The 21,165-nt window shown below is 35.1% G+C and overlaps 1 protein-coding gene across 1 annotated transcript; it reads left to right on the plus strand.

Annotated features, from left to right (window-relative positions):
• The first annotated feature begins 16 nt into the window (after positions 1-16).
• Positions 17-19,976, plus strand: LOC120634536 (probable peroxisomal acyl-coenzyme A oxidase 1). The gene is made up of 13 exons (XM_039905228.1): positions 17-199; positions 4,767-4,923; positions 6,749-6,917; positions 8,043-8,166; positions 8,300-8,544; positions 9,134-9,297; positions 9,684-9,846; positions 11,164-11,354; positions 12,570-12,719; positions 13,622-13,727; positions 16,469-16,621; positions 17,327-17,443; positions 19,242-19,976. The coding sequence occupies exons 1-13, from the start codon at positions 64-66 to the stop codon at positions 19,383-19,385; spliced, it is 2,019 nt and encodes a 672-aa protein (XP_039761162.1). The 5' UTR covers positions 17-63; the 3' UTR covers positions 19,386-19,976.
• The last annotated feature ends 1,189 nt before the right edge of the window (positions 19,977-21,165 follow it).

Here is a 21,165-nt window from a genome sequence, read left to right on the forward strand (position 1 = left end):
GTCCACCGGCCAGTGTGATTGTGCATTCCGCTTAAATTCCTTTACCTAAGAACTTGTGCTGCGATGAAAATAAATAAACCCAAACACGATGTTAATCCGGATCTCGCTAAGGAGAGGCTAAAATGCAATTTTAATATTGAAGAAGTCACGAATATTATAGATGGAGGCAAAGATAAAACGGTGCAGAGGAAAAAAATCGGTATGTTTTATTTGTGGATATTATATTTATCATTTTTATTGTAACTATGCAAAAAGTTTAGGTAGATTTACTCTGGGTTTTACTGGCATTATCTGTTTGCACTGCTTTACGTACAGCTTTGACGAAAATTAAAAAAAATATAGAGTTTAAAGTTGAATCACGATTACCACTCTTTCTATAATACAACCAATTAGGTATGAAAGGTTTATTAATTAACAGATATGTAGGTTATACCTATTTATGTTTTCAGTATCTTTACAGTAATATATTTTATTTAATAAGCAACTTCATACATTTGCGTCATTTAAATTTCGTAGACATGTGACATAGCTCAATTCTTTTTTATTCAATTTTCCACACCCCATCAGAATGAGTCAAAAGAACAGATACAAAACTTAAACTTTTATAAGCGTAGGTACAAAATGTGGTCATTATTACTGAAGTGCGATGTAAAAATTTCAACTCTGTATTACCTATACCATTCGTGCGATAACCTATTACAATTCATGAGATACAGCACGCAGACACACAGACAGACAGACAGACAGACAGGTAACTAGGTAAGGCTGAAATCTGCCACCAGACCAGACCAGAGAAAATTCTGAAAATTATAAATAAATAAATAATAAATAAATAAATATATTACGACAATACACAGATCGCCATCTAGCCCCAAAGTAAGCGTAGCTTGTTATGGGTACTAAGATTACTGATGAATATTTTTATGAATAATATACATAAATACTTATAATATACATATAAATTCTCAAACTGACGCTGCCGGGGAACGAATACGGGACCTCCACTTAAACACTGCGCTGACCGCTGCGCCTGGAAGGTCGTCAAATATAGTATATAATATACTGCTGGCTCCACTCATAAAGGAAGGAGGGTTATAGAGCTCAGACTTTACACGATTTTATTTTTTTTATTTTTCCAGTACAAGTTAGCCCTTGACTCAAATCTCACCTGGTAAGTGATGATGCAGTCTAAGATGATAGCGGGCTAACCTGTTAGGGAGTATGGTAGTCTCGACGCGACCGGAACACTAAGTCACTTAGCAGCTCGTCTTTATCGGTAGAGTGGTAACTAGCCACAGCCAAAGCCTCCGACCAGACCAAACAACAATGTAGGTTGGCTGGCGTTTATTAGCATTTGATCGTGTTTGACCCGGTCACTGTTACTCCGATTATAATTATTCTTCAGGCCACCAATCCGAATTAGACCCGTGCGGTGGGTCTATGCTCTAACATCCCTCAATAAGAGAGGGGGCCTATGCCAAGTTATGAGACATAAAAGCTTGAGTATTATAATGAATGTTAGTAATTGGAAACAACAGATTATCGTGCTATCTGAGGCATAGACAAATTTCCTAACTCCGTAGCGTACTGAAAATTACAATGATTTTCTAATGATGACCGGTAATCGAACCCTGGACCTCGTTGTTCGTTGTCGAAATTCCTAATCACTAGACCTACGAGGCAGTAATCGTAGATTCTTACGTAAAAATTACTGATAGTAAATTATACATAAAATACGCTACAAACTACTAATAATAATAAATTAAACTATAAATAACTAACCTGTATAGGTTGATGGTACCGTATTATAATTTATAATGTACTGTATATTTTAAAGTATAATACGTTAACTATTGGTATAGGTATAGGTAAGGTATTACGTCGTGATCGTAGTGGACTAAGAAATATTAGCTAGGTATAAATTTACTCATTATTTTATCTTTTATTTATTTAATTATCATTAATTTATTTGACTGCCGACCCTTTTTTTCTTTTTTTTTTGCCTTGGGGTAAAAGCTTTATGGCTACCTCTTTCCTTTTGGGCGGGACAGAGGTTATTTGGGACTCTTTTACCCAAAATAATACCCACCACGGCATGTCCCTCTCGATGGCTTTAGTAGACGTCCGGGCAACCCGTTGTATACTTCCCAGACGTCTATCAACCGTCCCAACCGAGTGCCAGGGCTACCGCGCTAAGAAGAACGGGATCAGGACAGCTCAACCCCCCCTCAGACAGTAAGGGGACTAATACAGTGACGGGTAGCTAAAAGTGGGCAGCCTTCTGAGTCGAAGGCCACTGGAAAATATTTGTGTGATGAACATGAATGCTTTTCACTTAACACACAGAATTAACCGTCACTTTTTTACGGTCATGATGTGCATTTTTGTTATTCCAATTTTAACACAAAATGTGTTAAAATTGGAATAACAAAAATTTACAAAATGTTGGGTTTAGTGTAATTAGATTTTTCGTCTGTTTATAAAACGTAATTGCATAACTTATATACATTATGTATATACATTATTTGCACACCACTACAAGTTGAAGAAACAAAAGAAGAATAGAAAAACAAAGACAGAAGCAGAGTACAAAAGGCGATCGGTCTTATTACTTAGTAGGAAAACATGACGAAAACAGATAACAGGCATGCACCGCCTGTTAATAATTAAGAAAGGTAATTAAGAAAAAAAATACATACAAATAATTAATACTTGAAATAGATTACAAAAATAAAAATAATAATGATATAATAAATAAATAAAAAATTATAAAGTAATATACACAACGTGTAGGAGATCCGCGTGAAAAGAAGAAGAAACACTTTATTCCACGTATCATATACAGGAAAAGAAACAGTACACAATGTAGACATGCAAAGGCGGCCTTATCTCTTACAGGCAACATTTGTAGACAGGACTTGCAGCAAGATAGATATACATAAACACCAAAATAGATAGATACAAATACATAGATAATTTAAATAAAAATACGTAATATATAAATATAACATATACAAAATATATATAGCATACACAATATATATATTACTAGCTGTTGCCCGCGACTTTGTCTGCGTTTGATTTTGTTTTTAAAGTATTCAGTATCGCTAAGCTTTAAATGAGTATAGTAGTATATATATATAACATGACTGCCAATTAATTATAGACAAATAATTTGCAATAAAATAAAATTGCGACTATAATTAAAGATCTAAGCTATCCTATCTCTTAAGTTGGACCAGACTGCTCACGGTGTGCCAATTTAATTTAAAATCGGTTAAGTAGTTTAGGAGTCCATCGCGGACAAACATCGTGACAAGAGATTTATATATATTAAGATATAAGTAGATTTTAGTACATAATTTACAGATAATAATAAAGAATCAACTTCAAATGTCATCACTCAAAGAGAGGTAGTTGTCCTTCAGACGACTCTTAAATATCGGATATAAAATTATTTATTGAATAAAAATGATATAAGCAGACTAATTGAAGATTTCTTCTCTTTTTAAGTGGGTTAATAATGTCTGAACCTACAGGTAGCGATCAACTGAACTCTATGAGCCCTGAGTGGTCAAGAAGTTGAATAATTTCCATTCAATTCAATGAAACAGTGGTGAATGTAGCTTCATACATAGTAATCAGTCAATCAAAGTCTCAAAACAATAATGTCCCATATAAAATCTAACAGAAATAATGTCTGTCTGTTTTATTAGGGAGTTTAGTTTATAGGTAGGAGTTTAGTTTTAAGAATATTGAATTTGATATTTCAATAATATTATTAATAATCTGATGTAATGTTCTTCCTTTGGATAAGACTGTAAAGAAAGAAGGTCATATAAATTATTAAATGTAAAATAAGTAAGATAAGTCTTTTTAGGGAATTCCTCAGTTCGTTTGGGTCGTGGTTCGTGGTAAAATAACCATTTTTTTGCCTGTCCCGCACTATAAACCGTTTCGTGTTTGTTTATGAGCTTTAATGTCTGTCTTGGAATACGAATACTAAGTTTATTTTTTTCAAAAAACAATTTAATTTCTAATTAAACTTTTGGTATAAGAAGTACTTTAATAAAAATCCTTCATAATTCATTGGCACCCATTTTTAATGTTTTGAAGTTTAATTAAATATTTAACTTCTGAAGACAAACTCAGGAAAACTTCAACCTCAGTGCCGACTCCACTGGATGTATTATAAAAAGAGAATTTATAACTTAAATAATTTACATTTTTAATAAGAAGAAAAAGAGGGTTTTTTGTTCTTATTTATAAACCCGTTCTGAATATATTATGCAAGGTAATTGACCTACTTGGCGTCATCTTGTATTTAAATACACTATTAGAACTCAGTAATTTTAGTACTTGATTCGGGCATGGATTAATGTATTGAAACTACCGAAATACAATAGTAGAATCGACAGGTTAATTATATAGGCCAATATAAATATGGTAATAGTTTAAAGAATTTAAATCACGCCAATGTAGCCTTTATTTTCAGTACAGCCACATTTCGAAACTCCAATTTCTACATACAACTATTTATAAATTTTTTAGGCAATGTTGTCTTGTCAGATCTTGCCAGAAATCTAGAAACTGATGAAAATTTTAAATGATCAAAAACAAGTAGTGCTCTCGGTCTCACCTTCATGTACTATTCGCATATAATCACCATGATACCTACAGGGCTGCGGTCTGACACGAAGAGAAGATTCTTCTCTGTAGAATCTTCAAAATACTATTAGTAATTCAAATCAATGTTTAATTTACAGAGGACATTGCGCTCAACAGTGGAGCTTCGCTGGACGAAGTGCCTGAAGAGTGCCTAAGTATCAAGGAGAGGTACGAGAACGCCGTAAGGAAATCCTGCGTTTACGGCAACCTTGTCCGGAATGAGATGCTGGAGATTACGGGAATTGAAAATTTTGAGTACGTTATGAATGATAAGCTTTTACTTCTCTGACGTTTCAACTTCACTTACTCCATAAACCCACTTTAACACTTAGTAGGCGTTGGGAAATCTAAGGGGTGATAGGTTAGTGGGTAAGGTTTCGGCCCGGCATGCACGCACGATCCTCTAACTTATGAATGAATGAAAGAATGAATACACTTTTATTGTACACCAAAGAAAAAAAGTAGTAACAGAGATATCAATACATATTACTAGAGTACAATTTGGTGGCCTTATCGCTACATAGCGATTTCTTCCAGGCAACCAATGGCGTAAAAGGAAAAAACATAGAAAAGAGGTAGGCGGTGCAATAAATAAGATTTAAAATTATACAAATTTATAAATAAAATATATATATATATATAAATATATTACATATAAATAATAATAAAATATATAACATATAACATCCTCAATTTATATGAAATACCTAAATAATCAAAATTACACACTTAAAATGATCCGCTTCAGCGATGTTCGGCCGAAGCGGAAAATTATGTGCGTTTTAAGAAATTAATTATCTTAACCTGCATGGCTGAGAGTTCTCCATAATGTTCTCTACCAATCCGTACTGGACCAGTGTGACCTAAACCTTTCTGGTTAAAGGGTTGGTATCACGACTCACCGTCATTATTATCATCATCATGTTATTGAGGTTACTGTACTGTTGATTAATTTGTTAATAACAAGGTTGCCTGGAAGCAAGCCGCTCCGCTTTCATCTCACACAAGATAGAACATTGATAATTACATTGTAAAATAATGTTGGTAAAGAGCAACTGCTGCGTTTCTTGCCGGCTTCATCTTGGTAGAATCTGCCTTCCGAACCGGTGGTAAAGTCACTACAAGCAAACATACTTTACGTTTCAAAAGTACTTATATTAGGCCTACTTGAAATAAAATAATTTTGAATTTTGAATCAATTTAGTCAAAAATACTAATAAAGTCTCGAGAAAATGTCGTTATCGAAATTCAAATTTCAATTACGCGAATCTAAGCTTTATTCGTGGGTGGTTAAGGTTTTTCATGAGGATAAAGATTTGTGTCGATTGTTCTCGTATTATTTCTTTTGTTTTTAATTTTATTGTGGACTTCAGCTTCTTTAAATTACACTTTTATAAAGAAAAATTATTTAAGAAGCCATGACTGGTAACATAACCATGATATGTGGTCTGGATATTTTTTTATACGCATTTCCCTAAATTGTGACGTAAATGTATGAACAAAATTTTATAATTTTTCCACGGTTTTGCCCTTGTATGGTGTACCAAATTGCACGGTTTTGCCAGCGACTAGCTTGATGCTGTTTGGCCACCTTACATCAAACACCACATTCTTAACCTCTGCACTCCACCACAAGCCATTAATGTTTACAATGCGACTATATAAATTCCTAATGCCTCAAAAGACAATGGCCAGAAGCTAAGTAACGATTTATTAAAGTTTGGCTCGAGTCCAGATTTTTTTCGCCGGACGAAATTGTTTTAAATAACGTTTCCTCTACGACCTACGTCAATCCTACGTGCGTTGCAGAGATAAATAAAACAGGGATCTGCGTCGCGTTAGTTATATTTAAGTTTTGTTTATGTAAGTGTGTGTCGTGTCGTGACGGCAGATTAGAATACAGTTGCCACTTGCCACCATCCTTTCTCTTCCCGTAGGTGTTATAAATAACATTATATAAAACTAAGGGAATATAACGAACAACGGGCAGAAGCGACCGCTGTGCTACTTGTACATTAAAAATAGAAAAAGATAACAATAACAGGCTTAAATAAAATTGATATGATGTTTTTAATTTAAGGTCCCCCGTCCTCCGACGTACTGCAGATGCGTTTTTCAAGGACATCTCGCCGTTTATGCTGCACCTCGGCATGTTTGTGCCGACCCTCATAGGACAGTGCACACCGGAGCAGACAGCTGAGTGGTTGCCCAAAGCTCTGGATATGCAGATAATCGGGGCTTATGCACAGGTACTGCACGCTCCTACCTAACAAAATTATTATAAAAAGAGACCCGCCCCAGCATCACACGGGTATGCATGAGAAAAAAAGTAAAGTTACAGTTACATGTTATTTTATATTTTATCAGTGACTTCGCTGCAAAATATTATTCTACTTACAAAAAACTTTATTAGGCTATTTGTTTTCCTTGGATAAAACGAGTAAGCAGTGGCGTGCACTGGGCTTCTTACCAGGGTATGCATACAATGGAAAGATTTCCAAAAACGCCCAAAATCTTCCTACTATCCAAGGTAGGAAGTGCTTTTGTGAATGTACGAAGTGCACGCCACTGCGAGTAAGTAGCTTAAGTTACTCTCCGTCTTTTCAACAAACTCTGTGCGTTAGTTAGGTCGTGATGGAAGGAATAACATACACACTTTCGCATTTATAATATCTGTAAGGATAAACCACCTGTGACCGCAAAATCTGTTGCGTGGCTTAGGGGTTAGTGGACATGTAGACAAACGCGTTAAACGACTTGTATTTGTTCTTTTACGACAGCTATTGTCAGACATCAGATCTGTCCTACGTAAGGACCAAACCCTATTCCACATGTTGGAGCCACAGGTTTAGCTGGTGTCCGGGCAGCATCCACCCCTGAAAACTACCAGTCACTTTGTGAACCTAACAATTTCTCCTATGGAGAGGTTTGTTAGTTGTTTTTGTTCATCATGTCGAATGGGTAGAATTTGTTTTATAACAAGTAGGTCAAACCAAACAATAGGTCAGGTTTGTATATGACGATAAGGAAATATCATGTGATGGGGAAGGATGATGCAGCTGAAGACTGGGTTATTCCGTACACATTCACTTGAATCATTGGAGATGAAACCTTTTTATTTGAAATTACACTTGTGATATTTTCACACTAACAACTCATGATTTAATTATTTTGATCATTACTTAGGCGTTAAACAAAACTCTTTTTTTTTCTTCTGATGACAGTTATATTCTGTATTCGCAGCCTATATTAGATACGCAGGTAAGTTTTCCAAAACGACTCCTACTAGTCAAATATTGGATTAAATTTGTTTCAGTATATTTCATGCCAGAAATTCCTCCATCGCCTACAATTTAAGTTTTAAATTGTTACAGACAGAACTTGGCCATGGAACCTTTATCAGGGGTTTGGAAACGACGGCCACTTACAATCCCGAAAAGGAAGAGTTTGTTCTGCACAGCCCTACTATAACTTCTTATAAGTGGTGGGCAGGAGGCCGTAAGTATATTACGTTTAAAAAAACATTTTGACGACCAGTAATACCCATAACACAAGATACACTTACTTTATATATATATATTATTTATTAATTATCTATACAAGGATAACCGATTAATTTTTCATGTTTTAGTTGGTAAAACCGCAAACCACTGTGTTGTGATGGCCCAACTATATACCCAGGGGAAATGCCACGGAACTCATTTATTCATCGTCAAAATTCGAGACCTGGATACGCACATGCCCCTCCCTGGGATAACAGTTGGCGAGATCGGACCAAGAATGGGCTTCAGCAGTGCAGACAATGGTTTCCTAAGATTTGATCATTTTAGAATACCGAGGGAGAATATGTTGATGAAGCATGCAAAAGTAGAAAAGGTAAATAATTGACAAGATAACTGTTGTAATAAAATAATTTATACTGTAAAATTTTAATTTAATCATAACAAAGCTTTCGGTGCTAACTAATGGCGGGTGATCTTGAAAAAAAACCCGCAGACTTTGTCAATTGAGAGTGCAGACTGTCAAACCTTATAGCGTAACGTAAATATTTATTCTCATCATTTTTCCCTGACGCGCCAAAAGAAGTATAACTACAAAAATGTACTAAATGTGTGTAGGCCGTAGTCGTCTACGCTTTCCAAGTGCGGATATATATAAAGTAAAGCAAAAACCATGTGCTTTCTTCTTATTTATTTAAAGGCTGCCTGTGGATTTCGTATGTTTCTTACTACCTTAGGGTTTTATTACGTAACTCCTATCGGAGAAGATTTATTTTGTTTATAATAACTTTTGCTAACTAAACGAAAGAACAAACGATCTTAACGAACATCCTAACGTACGCCATTGGTTGTCCGAACTTACTAACAAATTATTATTCACGTAAGTATTCCATCTATCGCTGGAGGTTCTAAGCCGCAACATTATCTTCCAATCTATATTTACTTATCTATTAAACATATTTCAGGATGGTGTTTATGTAAAATCAGCAAAGCATGGAAAGCTGACGTACGGAACGATGGTGTTTATAAGAGTCACGCTCGTCAGTGAAATGTCTTTCAACATCTCAAAGGCTGCGACTATTGCTATCCGCTACTCGGCTGTAAGGAGACAAACTGAACTAAGGCCCAAGTACGTATAAATCGTTAGAATTACTCCGCGTATTTAATTCTTCTTCACGTTTTACTGAAGAAATCCAGAAGTGTGGGGATTACTTATTTCCCGTAGAATATTTATCCCTTGGTGTCTATGCCTATATCTTTAAAACAAGCTACGCGCTAAAAACAATGAAAAACTAATGACTTTCTAACCTTCTTAATGTGTCATTCCCAACTTCACCAGCTCGGTGTAGTTTTAATTTACTTGCATAAATGTCAACGTTGCTAAAGTGTTTGTTATATGTTGTATAACGATGACGATGATGCATCAGTCGTATCCTTATTTGTCCTTCAAGTAACACAGTTCAAATTTTGCTTGGTTATCTGATAAATCGAAGATGTTACATCTATATTTTTCAGTGAGCCGGAGCCTCAAATCTTGGACTACCCGACACAACAGCACAAGTTATTCATATGCATAGCAACGGCACATGCGTTCCAACTTACTTCATGCTGGCTGTGGAACACCTTTCAAGCTGTCTTGGCTGATATGAAAAAAGGCAACGTCGATACATTGCCTGAGGTATTCCATACTAGAATTATTTAATTACCTTCTTGAAATTCCACATGTTCCTAGTAAAAAAACGTTTGTTATGATATGATATTTAGAAGGCTCCATTTAACCAGTAATTATAAAGGTACATAGTATACATAGTATACAGATACTAAGGTATTGGAATGGCGACCCCGCACCGATAAACGCAGCGTAGGTCGGCCCCCAACGAGGTGGACAGATCATGATATCAGGCGAGTTGCTGGACGCAAGCGGCCCAGGACCGTGTATTGTGGAACTCCCTACAAAGGACCTATGTCCAGCTGTGGACGTCGATTGGTTGAAATGATTATGATGATGATATAGATATTTAGTAGAGATGACTTAGTATTATAAATAATGAGATTGCAAAGTTTTTGACAATATTGACCATATTGATGAATTGGCTTAAACACCATGTTAATTTGGTATAATCATTATAATCCGAAATATTCAGATCAGATAATGAAGTTAGTATAGACATCCTTAGTTGAAAGTTTTTTTTATTAATTTTGAGCGTTAGACCCCAGGGCTATCAAAAAATAATTGACGACAGAAGTTTTTCACATAGTTTGAAGCACGATGATAATGATGATTAGAAATTCTAAATTTGAAGGGTTTTTTTTCCTTTTGAAAGCTTCCGCTGCGTGCTACGTAAACGGTTAAAGTTTAAAAAAAAATAGAAAAACTTTATTGCAACACAACACAATAGGAAAAATACAAGGAAAACAGTATAAGTACTTAGTGCTAGGGTGCAAAGGCGGCCTTATCACTAAAAGTGATCTTTTAAAGGCAACCTGAGCGTACAAAGCCGATAAAAAAGTGGAAAATGGATGGTGCATAAAGTATGTTACAAAAATTAATATAAACTTACATGAACATACATACTACATTTAAATATTAACTACACAAATACCGATATAAATTTATTTATACTATAATAGATATATATTTATGCTATTATAAATTTACATAATACTCAATTACATAGATAAGTAATAATTTTTTAAGCGATGTTTAAACAGGTGAATGGTTTCGGAATGACGTATTTCCCAGGGGAGCGAGTTCCACAGTGTTACAGCTTTAACAGTAAAGTTTCGATATAATCATGTATGACAAAGTCTATGTCTTAAGAATGTGTCTTAGGAATATGTCTATCTTTTAAGGTTGACTAATACGCGGACAAAGTCGCGAGGAACCGCTAGTTTAGAAATAACATTAACAATAAAAAAACTTTGACTAATTCGTACTATCAAATCTAATTACAACAAATTTGTAAGTAGGTTGCATATAAAATTATTATTTTAGCTGCACGCATTATCGAGTTGTCTAAAGGCTGTGAGCACATCAGATGCACTATCGCACATAGAGCAGTGCAGATTCGCGTGCGGTGGCCACGGGTACATGCTCTCTTCAAACCTGCCATTCATCTACTCCTTTGTGGCTGCTACCAGAACCTACGAAGGGGATTATACTGTGCTGCTTCTGCAGACCGCGAGGTAACACTATGTTCATAAAGTTCTGTTAGGATTGTGTAATTATGTTCTGGAGAACACAGAAAATAATTACTCAATTAAAAACTGTCTATAAACGTACCATTTCGTTCCAAAATAACTTAAATAATTCGAAATACATGAAAGATACAGATGATGTTTTTAGAATGATTTTTGTTAATATTTTGATATACTGCATATTTTTTAGTAGTTATCATTTAGTAAATAACTGTCTATAAACGTACCATTTCGTTCCAAAATAACTTAAATAATTCGTAATACATGAAATATATAGATGATGTTTTTGGAATGAATTTCGTTAATATTTAGATATATTGCATATTTTTAGTAGTTATCATTTAGTATATTGTACCTTTATTTGACCTATTCCACCATTAAATCATCTGACTCACATCCTGGGGTAGCTGGAAGAGATCTCTTATAGAGATAAGCTTTCCTTTGTACACTTAATGTATCATATGTTCAAAATCACAATTTATGGTACAAAAATAATAAATAAATAAATGAACCAAGGTTGACTAGTTATGCATTTTGCATGCATGCAACGGTATCCGTTCATGCGAGTTCGAGTGTAGTGGTTCGGTAATGTCACTACGTTACATCAGACTCAAGGTACTCTCGACACACTTGCCGAGAGTACCTTGAGTCTATCATAGATCCTCATGTTTCACCTCCATCCTATAATAGAGGAAACATGTGCGTAGCAGTAAAAAATTAACAAGGTAAAAATCTTTTTTTTTTTTATAAAAAAAAAATACAATGAACATAAGGCGAACATAATGCACAGCAATATTTACCACTCAACCTTGGTTCTTCACAAAAACATCATCTGTATCTTTCACCTAATTAGAATTATTCAATTATTTTGAAACGATATAGTACGTTTATATCGTAGGTTTAAATGAGTTTGGAAACTATAAAGCAATAAAATGGTAGTATTTCCCAAATTAAGGTAGTATTAAATAACCATTTTGTTCCTTAGTTTTCTACCAATGCCAATGATTGGTAAAAGACTTGCGATGTTTTTGCAATGACGAAAAAAATTATCACCATTAATCACCTCATATTTTACAATTATGACAACATTTTTCCAGTATTTTAAGTCTATTTGAATATAAATAATGAAGATTATGAGTTTCGTGTTTTATTTTCATATTGTTGCGTCACAGGATATGTTTGTTATCTTTGCGCATTTTACAGGTTCTTAGTTAAGGCTTCGGAGCAAGCGGAAGCTGGAAAAAAATTAACGCAAACTGTGTCTTATTTAAATCGGACTGCAAATGCTGACAGACTGAATTGGGACAATACTCACGAAGGTATTATCAAATCCTTCCAGGTGATTGCTGCAGGGTAAGTACGAGTACCTTTACCTTCGTAAAATTTAAGAATTAATAAGTGAAAATGATGAGCTCTTAAAAATAAATAGTCATACTAATTGTTATGACTGTTTATTTTTAAGAATAACTGAATAGAACTTAAGAGCCAAATATGTTATACAATAGAAATAGAATGGTAATAAGTAATTTAAAAACAAAACTAAATTAAAATATCTACCATAATAAAAATAATGGAATCGTAAATACATATGTATGGATCGTATGTTTAACACAATGTAAAGGCAATATAAGGAAGTCCATTATTTTTAGACTAAAGAAGACAAAATATTAGAGTTAAATGAAAAAAGTAATATAAGAAACAGATGCAGGGCTAACACAAGAAAGGTTATAAGACAATTCAAAATTCAAGTGAATTATAAAAATGTTTTTATTCGCTTGAATTTCCGTAAATAATCCTTTTGCATCGGGCAAATAACGAAAAATTCCAAAATTTTCGAAGATCTTTGCATATATAACTCTGCGTACCAAAGTTCACCAGTTTTTATTGCTCTTACCAGGTTGCTCTTCTAATAATTTTAAATGACATTGTGAGATGTTGATAACAAATAAAATAAAAAAACACCCGGCTAAGTTTGTTGTGGGCTTCTTCTTAGACCAGGACGCGTTTGGAACCCTCGTAGCTTTAGTTTTAAGTTTAAGAATGTAGTTATCGCCATCATCTCACTACCGTGTGGTTCTTATGTACGCATCAAAAGTGCCACCTATGGGCCTACTTGAATAAAGATATTTTTGACTTTGACTTTGACTTTACAGAAGGACAAATTTCTTGATATAAGCTCTATTGGGGGCCATTCCATCTGTTATCTGTGAAATCTTCACAAAAGAAATTAAACTTAACATTACTTCTGCTTTCAGTAAAATAGGTCAATGTGTAAAAAGTATACGGGATCGAACCGCTTCTGGAATGGACTACGAGGATGCTTGGCTAATGACGACTGTTCAGTTAGTCGGTGCAGCAGAGGTACGAATAATGAACACAAATGCATATTACGTAAACTTAGCATAGTCCAAATCAAACTTCATGACTTCTAGAACTTCGTGCGTTTCGATGCGCACAATTCAATATTCGGTATCAGCCAATCAGCGTGACGGTACAGTTGACTACCTGCGCGAAGCTACACTCGCAGCACAGCTAGCGTGGGCGGGAGACAATTATCTCCCCGGGGAAAGGATAAAAAATTACCTTCTCCCACAGCTTTATCAAATCTCAGAGTACTGGCGCACAAGTGAAAATAATATCCAAATAAAATCTTATCTTATATCTTTAAACGAAACTTCTTGTATATGTATAATTGGAATCTCGGAATCGGCTCCAACGATTTTCATGAAATTTAGTATACAGGGGGTTTCAACAGGGGGCGATAAATCGATCTAGCTAGGATTCATTTATATTGGAATCTCAAAATCATTTATATTGGACATACGACTATTATTTTAAGTCGACTCATTCGCGGACGAAGTCGCGCGGGTCCGCTAGTATTAATAAACGGGGGTAAACTTCTAATATTCCATGTTCCAGTGATTTAGAAGGTGGACACGTTAACTATATCCCTTGTCAAGGGATATAATCGGGGGATATAATTTTTATCTCTCGCCGTGCTAGCCCTGCCCTGCTGCTAAATTCCGCGACGACATAAAGTTTGAATCTGCAATGCAAATGCAATACCTTATATATTTTCTTCTTTTGTATTATATTTACATTTCTCTGTTTCAATACCTCGTTATTAAAACTCTTTTATCTTCATCGTGCATTTTCATGGGATACATGTTCGCATGTGAGCATCTTGATCTGGCGTCTTGAACTACATGAACAACAATACTCAGTTTTGATAACATTTCAGATGGTTATTTGACCGCAATGTCTCATTGACCTTGATCAGATCCATTACGCAAGTTAAGTGATAGCATGGTTTTAGCTATCAGTTGTTTACTAGCTTCCGTTATCATAATCTGATAATCATAATAACGATAATGTATATATGTAGGTAATTATTTTGAAAATAGTTATATAGCTATTGCAAAAAATACGTTCTTGGCAATGATCGTTAACAATTAATTTATCATTTTGTGGGGCACTAATATGATTTTTTATATTATCACTTGCCGTGTGATTGTGAATGCAGATTAGAATACAGATCACCCCTCATCTTCTCACACGTGTCGTACGTATAGACCAAGGATACGGGCAGCAGCGTTCTCTATGCTACTACTGCCATCTACTGCGTAGCGTGGTGATTACGGGCAAACATTCCAGCAGGGCTAGCACAGGCAGGAGACAAAAATTATATCCCCCGATTGTATCCCCTGACAGGGGATATAATTAACGTGTCCACCTGCTGAAGCACGATTCCAAGGTATATGAGAAGTTTACCCCCGTTTATTATCACACATATATTATTTGGATAATATTTCCACTTGTGCGCTTATGCTCTGAGAGTTCATAAAGCTGTGGGAACTGATTAATTTTCATCCTTTCCCCGGGGATATAATTGTCTCCTGCCTGTGCTAGCCCTGCTGACAGGGGATATAATTAACGTGTCCACCTGCTAAACCACGGGAACAGGCGATAGGAGAAGTTTACTCCTGTTTATTATTACACATATATTATATGTATATTGTTTCCACTATTATTATTTTCTACTATTTTATTGCCAGTGCTCTGAGAGTTGATAAAGCTGTGGGAGAAGATAATTTTTTATCCTTTCCCCAGGGATATAATTGTATCCGGCCCATGCTAGCCGTGCAGCTGGGAGAGGCCTTTAGTCCAGCAGAGGACTACTTTAGGCTAATGATGATGATTATAATTTCAATTAAAATTAAACCTGGCCTATGTGCCAAGTTCACATCAAAATTATAATAAAAATTATAAATAGGTACTGATTATAAACAAAAAGTCGATATAAACAGTCGACTAACTAGAAACGGACATAAATTAGTAAATCTGCATATCTTCTGAGAAAAGTACAGAAATCCTTTGTGGGGATGGGTATATGCTTTTATAACATGATACCTTTACCTAAGTTTAAACAATATATTAAAACACATTTAACAAGGCTGCTTGGAAGCAGGCCACTCCGCTCTCATCTCTTACAAAACAGGAAAATTCTAAAGATCGTTAAACTTAAAAATGATGTTGGAAAAGAGCAATCTGCTGAGTTTCTTGCCGGCTCTTCTCAGTGGAATCCGCCTTCCGAACCGGTGGTAGAGTCACTACACACAGACTGACTGGACGTTTCAAAAGTGCTTATAAATTAGACCTACTTGAAATAAATGAATTTTGAATATTGAATTTTGATTAAATTGCCTTAAAAATCAAATTCCTCACGCAAAAACATCCGGGAAGATGGTGGTAGATTAATAAATGTAGGTATATATTTTTACCCCTGCTCATTATTTTTTTTTTTAAATTTTAGTGGGCCGGTAATGGGTCGATATGATGATGATATATTTATACGTAATCCCCGTTTTTAACACGCTTTTATTAGCTTCACCTGTATGTATGTTTGTATGTACCTATGTAAAGTAGGACAAAATCAACTGCAAATCAAGGGCCCCTTTGAGCTCGATTTTGTCCTACTAGATTTGATTCAAACATTGTAGACACATCGAGGACCGATGACAATACACTAATCTGAGAAGATTATTCCAATTTTCAATATAAAAAATAAGATTTTTTAGTTTTTTCTTTTTAATTTTTTCCAGGCACATTGTCGAGCGGTACTACTTAATACATACTGGAGTGAAATGAGAAAGATAACTGAAGCATCGAGTGCCGACGTGAAGAAGGTGATGCACCAATTGGCGGTGCTATATCTTATGTACTGGGCACTGGAGAAGACGGGCGATTTATTAAAAGTAATTCATTCTTTTTTTTAAGACACCCATGATACAAACCGAACGCATAAGTATATTTTTAAGTTTTTTGGGCAACCTTATTAAACCGAGGATTTACAGAAATGTTAGCAGTAAGTATTTTTGTAGTTTCAAGGTTTCTGTACTACGTGGAAATGAAGGCTAAAAATTATATTTGGATTAGCTATGATTTTTATTTAAATTTAAAATACGTACTTAACCTCGAGCAGGTAACGCAAAGCCATTTTTTTTTGTTATCTTGTTCTTTATTAGCTGTTAATTATTTTATTTATATTAAGGTTTATATTACGACAGATGGTTCCTATTTTTAAAGCTATGTCCGTTTACAAATGCTTGCTTTCTATATTTCTATATATTTATATACGTAGGTATATATGCTAATACATATGTATATTTATATGCACCACATTAGTATTGGTTGCCTGGTAGAGATCGCTATGTAGCGAAAAGGCCGCCAAATTGTATACTTTTGGTTAAATTTTTATTTAAAGTTTTTCTATATGTGTACAATAAAAGTGTATTCATTCATTCATTAACTCATTATATCTTATTTCATGTCTAATGTTTCTTTCGCCATATATAAGATATGTTCTAAGAGCAATATCAATAATTTAGGGTTTGATTTTATGTTTCATAGCTTATGTCGGTTTATTCACAATGCTCTAAATTTTATATTTTCTGTTACAGTATTCATCGGTTTCTAAAAAAGATTTGGATGAGCTGCAAAGACGTTACGAGGAGCTACTGGCAGAGTTGCGACCGAATGCCGTGGGACTGGTCGATGCCTTTGATTTGAGAGACGAGGTTAGTAATCCGTAACAGACAAACAACCTCTTAAAACCTAAATCAAACCAAGTAAATCTAAAGCGGTGATAGCCCAGTGGGTAGGAGCTCGACTTCACTTTCGGGGGGCCAATTTCGAATCCCAGCACGCACCTCTAACTTTCCGCAGTTATGTGCGATTTAAGTAACGGTGAAGGAAAACATCGTGAGGAAACCTGCATGCCTGAGATTCTGTGTGTGGAGTCCACCAATCCGCACTGAGCCAGCGTGGTGGCCAACGGCCTTCACCGCTTCTCATTGTGGGAGGAGACCCGTGCCCTGTAGTTGGCCGGTAATGGGTCGATAAGATGAATAGGTTTGAACAACTTCATTATATGACCTTAATATGTATATCTCATAGAATTAAACTTGGTTGAAACGTTGTCCTTCAATACATCTATATAAAGATGGGTTCGGCTGCCGTATCTCTAGACTTAATGAGTAACTATCTATGCGATAGAATTCAGAAAGTCGACGTGAATGGAAAACGGTCTAATGGATCAGTTATGAAAATAGGTGTCCTACAGGGGTCTATATTAGGACCATTTCTGTTCCTTATTTACATTAATGACCGTCCTTACCTTGCCAAGGACAAACACGGGATAGTTCTGTTTGCCGATGATACATTACTGACTTTTAAAATAAATCGACGTGAACTAGCTTTTGACGACGTAAACAACTCTCTCGCTAAAGTGGTACAGTGGTTTGAAGCTAATAATTTGGTTCTTAACGGAAAAAAACCAAGTGTATAAAATTCACTTTACCTAATGTTAAACACGTGAAAACCACTGTACTACTTAATAATGAGGAACTGAAACTGGAGGATACGACAGTTTTTCTAGGAATAACGTTAGATTCTAAACTTCAATGGGGCCCTCATGTAAATAATTTATCGAACAGGCTTAGTTCTGCTGCCTATGCGGTAAAGAAGATACGCCATATGACCGACGTAGAAACTGCGAGACTGGTATATTTTAGTTACTTTCACAGCATTATGTCATATGGAATTTTACTTTGGGGTAATGCTGCTGATATTAGCACTATTTTCGTGCTGCAGAAGAGGGCTGTTCGTTCTATCTACAAAATGGGTCCGAGAGAGTCATTGAGAGATAAATTTAAAGATTTTAAAATAATGACAGTGTATAGTCAGTACATATTTGAAAATTTAATGTACGTTCATAAAAACATTTCTAAATTTAAGAAAAAATGTGACTAATAATTTAAACATTAGAAGTAAGAATAAACTTACAGTGCAATATACTAGGTTACATAAAATTCATAATTCGTTTAAAGGAAATTGCATACAATTCTACAATAAACTACCAATTGTCATCTTGGAGATGTCTCTTAAAAAGTTCAAAGTTTGTATTAAACGTAAGCTTATAGAAAAGTCCTATTATAGTATAAAGGACTACGTAAACGATAAAAAAGCTTGGGTGTAAATTATTGCTCTAACCAGGTTGCTCTTCTAATAATTTAAAATGACATTGTGAGATGGTGATAACAAAAAAAAAAAAAACACCCGGCTAAGTTTGTTGTGGGCTTCTTCTTAGACCAGGACGCGTTTGGAACCCTCGTAGCTTTAGTTTTAAGTTTACTTATGTGGTTATCGCCATCATCTCACTACCGTGTGGTTCTTATGTACGCATCAAAAGTGCCACCTGTGGGCCTACTTGAATAAAGATATTTTTGACTTTGACTTTGACTATCTTGAAAGTAAATTTACACACGCTTAGGTACTTTATCTATAACGATCAAATAATTATTTTATTAATTGCAGATTCTGCATTCCTCTTTGGGCTCATACGATGGTCGTGTCTACGAAAGATTAATAGAAGAAGCCCATAAAAGCCCGTTGAACGACGAACCTGTCAATCAAAGCTTTCATAAATACACCAAGCCGCTCATGCTTGGAAAGTTATGATTTTTACCACTGTTTAGTTTATAGGACGATTTCTGGATCTCTTAACACTTTGTTTTTGATATTTGGGGTCCTTTGTGAAATATTCAACTATGACATTGATGTGAACCGTTTTACAGGTATAGGTAGTAATGTTGCTAATCCGATTTTACAAGAGACCTCCCTATTATGATTTTTATGATTTTGTGTTCTGCGAAACGCACAATAAAACCACAGAATTAATAACGTACAGAACCCTCGTTCAGCCATTATTGCATGGAGTGCATTGTGTCCAAAAACAGTAAAACGGGCCTTGCGCACGTCTCTCTTCACACCCGCGGACGTTTGCTAAAAATAATTACTGTCAACTGCTAAATGGAATGAATTAAATAACCGCCTGTATAAGAAACACTTTTAAAGTGGAGTGGTTCTTGATGCAGTTGTATACACGGTTTATGTATGGTCCTAATTCTGTGAATGAAACAAACAATTGATTCTTCATTAAGTTTCAGTTTAATGTTGTGCCGACTTGGATACATTGAATTACGAACATATAGAATCCTCATTAGCCATTATTGTATGCGGTGTATTGCGTCCAAAAACAGTGAAAACGACAAGCGCAAGTGGGAAATTTTGTGAGCTAGCAACATTCCGCTGGTGTAAAGTAAGACACCAGCGGAATGTTGCTAGCTCACAAAATTTCCCATTTTCCCATTTATGGTAAACGTTTAGAACAATAGAGGTAAAATAATTACTGCCATCCGCTAAATGAAATGAAGTGACTATTCGCCTGTTCGAGAAACAGCACTAAAGTGGAGTGGTTTTTCATGCTTTAATATTAGTCGTGTACGCGGCTTTTGTATGTTCTTAATCCTGTGAATGAAAAAATCATATAATTCTTCAGTAAGTTTCAGTCTAATGTTGTGCGAAGGTGTTACATAGAACTTGGTTACAAAATGGTGGACGACATTTGCATTTAAATGACCTATCCAGGAATAATAAGAAGCACTTAACAATGTGGTCTGCATTTGCGTGCCAAGGATTTACGAGGCACGCAAAAGCAGACCACAAAAATAAGAAATACTTTAGACGTTAAATACATGTTTCTCTTTTTTAATGGTACATGTTTCAAATAGACCCATCATTCATTGGCGTGCATAGAGGGTATGCACAGGGTATGCAGGTGATATAAAATGAAGAAAACCTCAAGTACGAGTACATAGAAAACTTAAGGAAACAAAATAAGGAAATAGAGTAGGTAGCGCTTTTCTATAACTCTAAAATTAGTGCAAACAATAACTGATCAGAAAACTCTTAAAAATAAAACACAGGTCCCGGTTAGAGTAATAAGAAACAGTATCAATTCAAACCTAAGTATAATATTTTGTGTGATTGTAAATAAATAGAATTTCTGTGATAAGATAAAACGTGGTGATTGTTGGACTATGATAAATAAATATATTTTTGATAAAAAGCTGTAGGTGGTGTTTTATTTCATAAGTATAATTGAAGGCGTAAACGTTATACAATGTAATCGTTCAAATACCTTTTATACTTTACATAAATTACCTACTTACTAAAGCTTTTTTATGACAGAGCTCGTCTGTTGAAGTACCTACTACAGCCATGATTATTTCTGCCGCTAAACAGCATTGTTGCAATGTGTAAGGGTTTGAAAGGAGTGGTTGCCGATGTAATTAGTAGGCGTTCATAAAATATTTCGTGAGATGTTTAAGGGGGGGGAGGGGGTCGATTAAAATCTCATCTAATCTTACGTTGGAGAGAGGGGGTGTCTCGGAAAGTA

The sequence above is a fragment of the Pararge aegeria genome, chromosome 2, assembly GCF_905163445.1.
Source record: "Pararge aegeria chromosome 2, ilParAegt1.1, whole genome shotgun sequence".
NCBI lineage: Eukaryota > Metazoa > Arthropoda > Insecta > Lepidoptera > Nymphalidae > Pararge > Pararge aegeria.